Below are 11,121 nucleotides of genomic sequence, written 5' to 3'. Positions count from 1 at the left end.
CTCCTTTTCCTTGCCAACTGTGTCCCTGTTGAAGCAAGAAGCCTTTAGATTCTTCCCATGCTTACCTGGCATTTAAATCTGAATCACTGCTTCTGCTGAGAGCTCTGCTTTTCCTGCTTCAGAATACTGGAGATTGTGGGAGGGGAGGAAGAGCTCTCTTCTCTTTGAGTTTGGAGATAGAAGAGACTGAAGCAGACACTGGACTGCAGTTCCAGCAGCAAGAGGCAGAAGAGACAGAGTGTGCGCTTCTTCCCTGCCCCCTCCTTCCCTCAAGACCAAATGATTCTGCAAGTCTCTTCCCCAAAGCTTGTGGGGTATAATACATGAACACCTTCTCATGACCCAAAGGGCTGTGCCCAAACACTCTCTCATAACCCACCAATGAACTACTTCTAAAAACAGCTACACAAGAAAGGAATGTTCCCTACAATACACTGCCCACTCCGTGTTTTTAAGCAACTAACAATGCGTCAACAAAACTGCTAAAGTTATAAGACTAAAAAAGTTTCCTACAATGTTGATAGAGAAAATAGTTATTAAACTACACAAGAAACCTTTTAAAATAGAAAGCATGTTTCTTCGCACCAAACGAAAAGGAGTGTGTTGTTGTAATAGACCATTTAGCAAGTGGGAGAGTTTACTCTGTACATTTTAACCACAGAAATAGATTATAAATCAGATGAATTTGATGTTTACCAATTAGACTACATTTTGTTACAATTTAATAGCTACACACTAGGGCTATGCAAAGCTTTGGTCGCCAATACAACTCGGCAGAGATTCGGCCCAATTCAGTGGCTAAATCTCCAAATCTGAACAGAATCAGGAGACCCTTTAATCTCTCCAAGTGGAACTGGAACCCTCCAAATCAATTTGGAGAGATTTGATGATTTGGACATAAACACACCTTTAAATGTTTTTTCTATATACCTCAAGGTACTAGGCAGCTTGTGAACAGTGAGATGGTTGGGCAGATGGAGTGTCCCATGGGAGTGTGGCGGGGGAGTGGGGTGGGGGTGTCAGTGCTATCACCAGCATGTTTGGCAGCAGACGCAACAGTAGACCAGAAGCACTTCTGGGTCCACTTCCAAGTCCGCTGCGGAGCACGCGTGGAACGCCCCCTTCTCTTCCTGGCTCAGCAACTGGTGCCTCCTGGGTCTGGGGGGGTACCCAGAGCCCCCCTGCAGCTGACTGCTGAGCTGGGGGGAAGGGGCGCGGAAGGGTCCCCTGTGCACCCGATGATGGACCTGGAAGTGGGTCCACCACCAAACATGCGGGGTGCCCCCCCCCGCACTCCTATGGGATGCTCCATCCACCCCACCATCTCTGCATTCACAAGTCGCACCTGATACCTCAAGGTATGTAGAAAAAACATTTAAAGCTGTGTCTATGGGCAAATCGCTGATTCTCCAAATCAGCACTGAATCTTCAGATTTGGATTTGGCCAAATCAAATCAGGACAGTGATCCAAATCAAATCACTGTCCGCCGATTCAGGTTGAATCTGAATCGAAAACGGCCTGTTTCGCACACCCTTACCTCACTACACATTATTTTAAAAAAAATCATACATGGACAATAAGTCTACATGAACTATAAATAAAACTTACAAAAAAAAAGTTTACCAAAGTTTTCCAAAGGTCGGCTATTTGTTGGGAAAACGGTTCCTGGAACTGATGTTGAAGCAAGGAGAAAAGTTTCTATTCCAGCTTCAGCTTCACAAGACATGAAGGGAATGCTGGAAAATTAAAGAACATTTAAGCAATGATTTAGGAGTAGTTTTGGAAATAAGGCACTATAGTGTCATTTAATACGCTAAGTAAATAGTATCAGGTTTCACCATATAGCAAATGGAATATCTGGCCTAGCCAGGACTGCCAGATAAAACACATGATACAGACACTAAAAGCTGATAAATGAGCTCTTCTTCAGAAAACATTTTTTCCAAGAATTCTTCTTTACCAGCAGCCAGATTAAGATTTCTCTCTCTATATATTTCTGATTAAAAACATAACAAACCTGCAGTAGGGTTTGGGAAAGAATCTAGAGTCCTGCTGTGGCACTCTGAAGTTACTCCATATATTTTTAGCTTGGGCTGAAGCAGGGACTCACTCTGAGGCACATTTGACTAGACTGTGATTGGTTATGGGTAATTGGTGCCTCCCAAGTCTGAGGGGGGCACCAGATAGCCGACAGGAAGGCAGGGGTGTCTCCCTGGCTGATCAAAGACTCTGAGGGTTCCCCCAGCAGCAGATCACCAAGCACAGAACCACCAGCGATGAAACTTCCACTGGCACTTTCAGTTTCTCAGCTGGTGCTTCCAGGGGGTGCATGGCCAATCTTGGGGGTGCACATACACTTGCGTGCACCCCTTACACATTGCCCATGTTATTCGTCAGACAGCAAAGTACTGCCTGAGGATCTTGCTCCATTGCAACATAAAACTGACACATGAGGAATATTCACTGTTTAATGCAGTAAGGCAAAGTGGACAGAAAAGAAGAGTGTGACAAAAACCTGAATTTTAAACCAAGCTCTTTTATTAGCTTGCTAGGTGACTTTCAGCAATTATTTCTTTCTCCATTTCTCAGCTTCCTCATCTTTAAAACTGGTCCAAGGATAGTTTGATCTCTCTTGTAAAAGGAGGTAACTGTGATACTATCAGTATGCTGAAATCTACTTACGGTGATTGTAAATGCAGCTTAAGGTGATTTTCACTGGTACAGCCTAAGTGAAATGTGGCTTAATCTAATTAATAACATATGGAACCATACAATAATAAAAAATTTGTCAAAATGACTTAAAACATTTAAAAGTTGATTTTATTTAACTCTCATGTAAGTATATTTAAAAAAAATAAACATAAAACAATGACAAGCATTTTTATTCTAATTTAAATTAATATGAACTTAATAAACAATATTAAAAAGGGACTATATTTTCTATCCACTGTAAGTCAATCCACTGACCTGGTGCAATCACTGGCTGAGCACCTATAACCACAACTCCAACAACTTTATATCAACTTTAGACAGCAGAAGCCTTTACTGTGGGTCAGAGAATGTTTTCTTATGTCAGTTTGCTTAACTAATTAGTTTAAATAACAAGTTTATTAAAAATTAAGAAACTTAGAGGTTGAAAATGAAGGAATTTTTTCTCCAGGGTTGGCGTGCGTAACCAAAACATAAATGCTACGGAGTAACTGGTCCCAGAGTTCACTCTGTAGTAAATTTATTGCATAGCGTAAAACACATGACCAAGTCTTCTCAAGCTGCTACCCACAGTCGGCAGTATTATTACAGAGCCCCACTGTTAGATGACCTGAGGCTGTTTAGAGATCTTTTGTATAGAGAACCCTAGGTGGCAAACAGCCACCTAGGGATGAAACTGACCTGGGGAAGGGAATAGACATTTTCTCCCACGAAGTGACCATCAGGCAAAGTTACTACAGGTTTTTTCCCCTTGAGTAACCTTATCCCAGAAAAAAGATACTCCATAGTAAGGTTGTTCTTTGTATGTGCACTCCACTTTTACTACTGAGTAATCATATGTGGTGTCCAACACTCAAGTAGTAAAAACTAGATCTCAGACAGTTAAATGTACGAGTTCAAATATCTTGATGAATATTTTGATGGTTGCTAAATTATATGAGAAATAAGGTAGATATTAAATCAGCTGAGCCCATGATAGCTCCTTCCTTTATTTCTATTTTATGTGTTACAAGATTTACGTTTTCTCTAGGGATGTAAATAATAATTAAGTACCCATTTAAACTCCCATAATGTTACTGGTTAAAATGGTTAACCAATAACATGCATCTACAAGGGACTGGCCTAAAAGTCCAAAAAGGTTGAGAACTGCTGATCTAGAGTGATGTATCCCTTATATTAGCCTTCCTGGAATCCACCATTATTGGTTTACGCATGCCAAAGAAAACATCTCCAATCTTTGTTTTCAACAGCTATTAATAGATTTGTCCATAAATATGCCTAGTTCCTTTTTAACCCGGCTATACCATTTGCCTCTACCACCTCCTGTGGCAATGAATTCCACAGTTAACTATGTATTGCATAAAAACATTTAAATATGGTGAAAAATTAAAATCACTTAAATAATGCAAAGCATTTCCCAGGGCTGTTAGTCTGAATATGTACAACAGATTCAGAATTCAGTATCTGGCAAGGTTAACATAAGAGGAGCAATTACGGGTCTTTACAATAATATATATAAAAAAGGTCTCAATCTCCATTAAACCAGAGTTCAACATGCTATTAAACCAGAAAATTATGAGGACATAAATTTTAGTTCTTTGGTTTATAGTTAACAATATTAAACCTAAAAAGCAATTTGATCCCAAATCTGATTTTAAACCCAGCAATTCCCATTTAACCACTTCAAAGCACAACCAGTTTGGATAAACTTCATTTACCTTTCAACTCTAGCTCGCGCAGAAGACCATAACAATTCTATTTCTCGTCTCTTATGCCTTATCATTGCATTAATTTCTGTAAGTTCTGTACTGAAAGATAAATTTCAAAACATATTTAAATAAGTTTATGTAATGGATGTTTTGCACCTTTAGCAATCAACATATTAAAAGGCATTTTCACCAAATTATGTTGTAACACTTTCAAATGGTATCATCTGATTTCTCTAAAATCTTCCGCTAAGTAAGAATATTCCACAACTACACAAACTTGTGGTAGATGAGGAGTTACTGAAGTGTCATAAAGATAGCATTTTTGACCTTTTGTCCAGATTAAATAGATACAACTGAAGTTATGATTTGCCATATTACAGTTCAGAGGTCAAGGTAGAACTGAATTCATGAACTTCCTAGAATGAGTTGTGCATCAGCAGTTGTTCACTCCCTTTAGGGAGGCTTTCAAAATGTGCAACTTTGAGAAAAGGTCCATGAGGAAGCTAAAAACTGAAGAAACTGAACAAACCTAGCAAAATTCACACTGATATACACAGGACAAGTAAGTTTATTCCCTTATAATACAAGATATACAAGTACCATTTTAGGTTCTATATTATTGAATTAACATTCTTTAAGGCATTAATTACTTTTTTATCACTTTAGACTTCTGTATTTCATGAGGTCCCAAACATTTCCTTCCCCTAACCCCACTCTTCCCAACTCTCAAGTCATCTGTGTTTTTATTAATGATTTATTTAAATATACTGGTTCAACTTAGCAAGGGTGGTTCAGGTAAAGACATGTATTCCTCACTGAGCTGAGTAAAACAATCAAAGAAGATTCTCCCTCCTACATAGCAACCTAAATTCCTGAACTTCTCTTTTTCTGGCCCTTTCCTAAGTATTTAAGGCCTGAATTCATCCAGTTAAGCACTTAAACACATGCTTGTATTTCAAATATGTGGTTAAATCCCATAAAGCCTAGACTTGGGTGAGCAATCAGGTAGTATGCTGAACAGAGATGACTGGTGAAAAGGAAACAGTTTGTGATATTAATTGTTAACATTTTCAAGGATAACCACAGACCTTTGCTTGGCAGTGAGCAAAGAAAAAGTTGAAAGTTTTTCAATGTTTTCAGGCAATGATACATAAATGGAGGTATAATTTAAGTATGATACCCACAATGCTAAAATGCAATTAACTGCAGGCAAAGCATTAGCATATACTAACCAGTCACTTCTATAACCAGAAAAAGATTCTCCAGTGCGAATACTGGACGGAATTTTATTGTAGAAATGATTTCTGAAATGCTCACTTGAGCAGGTCTGTCTTCTGGGCTACAAAATAAAATTAAAATTAAACAGATCCAATACTAAATCTTTAGCAATGAAAACATGTTGATTTACAGAAATACACTAGTAAAATCTCATTTAGATAACAATATTGAAGCATCTCACTGGCTATATAATTAATCCAATATTGGCTTGCAGTTAAAGCCAATTAAAATCTGTTTTTTATTCTCAAATAATTGAATTTAGTCTTCTTTATGTACCTTCTTCACAAGGCAATTTTAATTTTTCAAAATATTCTCTACCTTTGGCATATAAAAATATTTAAAATAATACTCTCTTGAATGTTTTTCAATCCTTTTTTGTAATTCCTTTAACAAGTGTGCCAAAATGTCTGTATACCCCATACACTAGGACACGCTCATACTGGTTAAATGATGACAGGTTTTAAAAAAAGTTTAGGTTAAGAAAACTTATTTCATCATTGATAACTCATAATAATACTTCCATTGACCTATTCTGGTAAAGAAGTATCAAATTCCAGCACTGGAAAAAGGAAAGGCTTGGTTACCAGCCTGCCTCTGAGTCACTATTTAGTAGAGAGACCCTAAGGAGACAGTTGAAAAGCACAGAAGACTTTTGGGTATAGACCTGTGGATATATAGGGACAGACTTATGAGGCAATACATGCAACTGGGCTCTGCTTTAAAGGACTTAGAAGCAGAGAATTCTGCAACAGGCTTCTCAATTTGTGTGTCAAACCTCAGCAAAAGCACACAACATCACTGGACAGAAGCATACAGCAATTCAAAGGCTGAAAAAGGACTGGATTATGATGGTGAAAGCATAAGAGACACTTGAGAGGGAAGAAGCAGCTGTTTACAAACAGGAGACACTAGGATAGTGGGGGAGAGTTGGACAAGATTTTAAGAGAAACCATGAGTTGAGGGTCCTGATCTGTGTACTGAGACAAGATCTTCCCAGTGATTCAGTTGGGGCAGGAGGGGGCGGGGGGCGTGGACAGGTGGATGGATGTTGGTTCAATGCATCTCTACAACATATTCCATGATATTTCCAACAAAGAAAAAAACTGTACACATACTCAATTCCTCCAAAAAAATTGCAAATCAATACCAACTTCATACTCCTCTAACACCATTTGTACTTATTCATCATACCAAGTCACTGTAAAAAGAGTTACTGTGGTTGAGGTCAGGATTAGATTTTTTTTTGCTTTGTTCTGGTCCAATTCAACAGAATCTGGTGTATTCACTGTATAAGCTGGTAACATCAGAATTGTCTTACAAAGACACAGAGCTTATGAGTGACTGGGTAACTCAATGTGGGATATTATAGAATGGTCACTACTTTGCACAAACTGCAAGAGAGTTATTATGCATTTGTGAATTTTAACTCTAAAAGTATTATGTTTTTTGAAAGGTAAAAAAACTCAATTCATGTAATGGTTTTTGTTAGATACAGTTTTCTTCTTGAAATTTACTTTGTAAGTCTCCAAAAATTTACCTGACCACTGTCTTCTCAAATATATCTTAGTTTATTAGAATTTAGATAGGACACCTGTACTCTATTACATGTTTTATACTATTTCCAAAATTCCTCATTGTACACTTGGAGTAATCCAACAAAAATTTCAACCACTCTGGCAAACTCCACAGAATATGCACACCATCTTAAAAATCTGGTGGGGGATGGGGAAGATGTGCTAGCTGTACACCTTGCTGGGGTCGTTCGACCCCAGTACTCTTTCCTACTATGGCGGGGGGTCGGACTTGATGATCTGCTCAGGTCCCTTCCGACTCTAGAAACTATGAAACTAAGAGGAGAAAAAAAAAAATCAATGTTTCTCACTTGCCCAACAAGTGTATCACTGATTAAAAACAAAAGATTTCTTGTTCACATTCTTTGAAAAGCAGTGTTACTTGAGGAAGAATGCCCCACCCCCTAAAAAAAAAAATCCTTTAAGACAGTGGTTCTCAACTTTTCCTGGACTCAAGGCATGCCTTGTCAGACTTGAGACACCCCTCTATAACTTTTTGTTAATTGAGAGGCACCCCATTTTGAAAACTAATTTATTACAGGGCTTACCACCTTGCAGAGTGGCTGGGCAGTGGGAGAGCAGCTAGACAGAAAGAGCCCAAGTCTGCCCTTACTTGCTTATCAGTTCACACGTGTATCTCTTCACATCACCTGCAGCACCTTTCAAAGGATTCTGTAGCACGATGGGTAACCCAACACCCTGACGGAGCATCACTGGTTTAGAAGTACGTTAACCAAAGCTATCTTTTCACACATGGGTATCTTTGAAGGTACTATTCTTTAATAATACTGTAAAACCTCTGCCAGTGTAATAAGGGGCATTTAAATGTTTCCTGAGATCACTGGAGTCCTGACCCAGTTGGAAATCATTTTAACATCAGGCAAGCTTTAACTCAGGGGTGTCAAACATAAGCCTGTGGGCTGGATCAGTTCACAGAGGAGCTCTGCTACCCAGCCCCTGGTGCTGCCTGGGTCTGATCAGACCCACATAGAGCATGGCCTGTGCCCATGTTGCAGGGCCAGACCCTTCTTCCCCCTCCCTACAACCTTCCCCCAAGAAAACCTGATCCAGTGGCTGGTCCAGCCAGTCTGAGACCCATGCTGCATGTGGATCCTGGACTACCTGAAACATGCTGCATGCTGCAGTCTAGTTGAAGCAGCTGCTGTGCTGTGCTGTACATGGTGGCCATCCCAGCCAGACTGCACTACAAGCAGCACCTGCTCTGACATGTGCACCACACACAGTGCCCACTCCAGCCAATCTGGGACCCACCCTGAACAGGTGTTCCCTAGTGCCACATGCAGCACGGCCCTGGAGTAGGTGGAACAGGTGCTGCATTGATGTACAGCCCCAAAGCTGCTGTGATAGCCACCACAAGCAGCACAGCTGCTGTCCTGGCCAGACTGCATGCTGCACTCATTCCAGCTGCTCTGAGATTTGCATTGCAGCATGGGTCCCAGCCTGGGTGAAGCAGTCACTGGATCGGGTACACTGAGGAGGGACTGGGGGGTTGGGGTGGGGGGGTAAACAGCCAGAGATTTAAAAAGAAGTTTGTGCAACACTGAATTGGTATACATGGTAATACTGACCTCTGCCCATGCTACTCTGAACTTTCATAGATTTATAGATTGTAGGGCTGGAAGGGACCTCAGAAGATGATCAGGTCCAGTCCCCTGCACCAAGCAGGAAAGACAGTTGGGGTCAGGTGACCCCAGCAAGGCAACTGTCCAGTCTTCTCTTGAAGATTTCCAGGGTAGATGACTGCACCACCTCTGGAAGGAGCTTATTCCATGGTCTGGACACCCTAGCTGTGAAGTTTTTCCTAATGTTGAGCCTGAAACAGTCTTCAAGGAGTTTGTGACCATTACTCCTAGTTTTCCCCAAGGGTGCCCTAATGAACACTTGTTCACCAAGCCCTTGATGTACACCCCTAATGTAGCAGTAAGTTGCTACCAAGTCCCCTCTCAGACTTCTCTTTTTCAGGCTGAAGAGTCCCAGATCCCTCAGCCTTTCCTCGTATAGCTTGTCGTGCAAGTCTCTAACTATACGTGTGGCCCTTTTCTGGACTCCCTCAAGCTTTATCATGTCCTTGTTAAAGTACAGCACTTAGAATTGGATGCAGTACTCCAGCTGCAGTATTACCAATGCTGAGTAGAGTGGAAGAATCACTTCCTTGGTTTTGCTGGAGATACACTGATTGATGTATGCCAGAGTATTATTACCCCTGCTGGCTATGGCATTGCACTGCCGGCTCATGTCCATACTGTGATCTATTATTACCCGCAGGTCCCTTTCATTCGTAGTGCTGGTCAGATTGGCACTGCCAAACTTGTAGGTGTGCAGGGGATTGTTCATCCCCAGGTGAAGCACTTTACATTTCTCAGATGTTGAACTTCATCTGGTTCTGATCTGCCCAGCTTGCCAGCCTGTCTAGGCTACAGATTCAGGCAGACCTATCTTCAAGCGTGACCACGCTTCTCCATAACTATGCGTCATACGTGAACTTGGCTAGTGAGTTCTTCACCCCCACATCCAAACCACTGATGAAGATGTTGAATAGTACTAGACCAAGACAGACCCCTGCAGGACACCACTGGCCACTTCTCTGGGTCCTACCCCACAGCCAGCTTCCTACCCACTCAACTGTTGAGCAATTAAGCTCACAATCCTCCAGTTTTCTCATGAGAACATCCTGGGATACTAGATCAAAAGGTTTTTGGAAGAAGTCAAGGTATACAGTGACAACCTCCTCTCTCTTATCCAGGTGGTGAGTTATCTATCTGATCATAAAAGAAGTTGAGGTTGGTAACACAAGACCTACCTGCGACAAAGCCCTGCTTGCTGTCATTCAGAATCCTATCACCCATAGACTCCTTAATGAATTTTTCGAGGATTTTCCCTGGGATAGAAGTTAAGTTAATTGGCCTATAGTTAGTTACCCAGGTCCTCAATTCTCCCCTTCTTAATGTAACCCCTAACTTAATGTAAAAGACTGCAAAAGTTTTTCAATTAAAACAAAGGGACAGGAGAAAACTAAAATAAAGCACCTCTCAATTTCAATTTGTACAAAGTTCTTTGGAGAGATTATGTAACAACAGGGTTACCACCTTTACCTGAAAAACCTAGAGAAGTGTGTCAGGGTTTTCTCTTTTTTTAAGTCTTCCTGGGAGACACTGGGTGCTGGCTGCAGGCTGAGGATTTTGAGTGGGCTGTGCCAATGCTCCTGCTGGGGCTTACAGTCAAAGGGTCATGGCTAGGGGACCTTGCCCCTCTGCTCAGGATCAGACCGCCCGCCCTATATGGGGACAGGAAGGAATTTTACCCCATGGACAAATCAGTACAACTGTGGCGAGTTTTGCCTTCCTCTGTAGCCGGAAGTATAGCCCTCTACCTGGGATCTCAAGTGTATAATCAGGTCTAGGCAATTATTTGGGCTGGGCAAACTGTTCAGTGCTTGACTGAGTGTGTGCATGGGGTCTCCACAGAGCCCAGCCTGGGACCCAAGGGCATGGTGCACTAGTTTGGGCAGATTAGATCGGGCTACAGGAGAGTGGGGAGTGGTATTCGGGAGTGGGAGAGGCAAGCAGCGTTGGGATCATGGGATGGTGACAGAGTAGGGCCATCCCAGCACCTTTGGGGCACAGTGGTGATCCACTACATGAACATCCCTGCAATGGGTTTCATAGTTTCTAGGGTCAGAAGGGACGTGAGCAGATCATCTAGTCTGACCCCCTGCCACGGCAGGAAAGAATACTGGGGTCTAACGACCCCAGCAAGATGTGCATCTAACCTCCTCTTAAACACCCCCAGGGTAGGAGCCTGCACCACTTCTCTTGGAAGTTGGTTCCAGACC

At 41.5% G+C, this 11,121-nt stretch overlaps 1 protein-coding gene across 3 annotated transcripts in view; it reads right to left on the bottom strand.

The window, feature by feature from the left end:
* The window catches only part of SCAF11 (SR-related CTD associated factor 11), a 73,793-nt gene that overhangs the window by 23,845 nt on the left and 38,827 nt on the right, over positions 1 to 11,121 (bottom strand). For all 3 annotated transcript variants that reach the window (XR_002102541.1, XM_019543339.1, XM_019543340.1), the window contains exons 8-10: positions 5,652 to 5,758; positions 4,429 to 4,518; positions 1,625 to 1,737 (exon numbers count right to left, since the gene is read on the bottom strand). Coding sequence is in view for 2 of the 3 variants with exons in the window: in XM_019543339.1 (XP_019398884.1) it covers positions 1,625 to 1,737; positions 4,429 to 4,518; positions 5,652 to 5,758 (310 nt within the window). In the remaining variant the exon portion in view is untranslated. The remainder of the gene's footprint in view (positions 1 to 1,624; positions 1,738 to 4,428; positions 4,519 to 5,651; positions 5,759 to 11,121) is intronic.

The sequence above is a fragment of the Crocodylus porosus genome, unplaced genomic scaffold, assembly GCF_001723895.1.
Source record: "Crocodylus porosus isolate Cpor-Errol unplaced genomic scaffold, CroPor_comp1, whole genome shotgun sequence".
Classification (NCBI taxonomy): Eukaryota; Metazoa; Chordata; order Crocodylia; family Crocodylidae; genus Crocodylus; species Crocodylus porosus.
The sequence above is the reverse complement of the archived record's forward strand: the minus strand, read 5'-3'. Positions and strand labels throughout refer to the sequence as shown.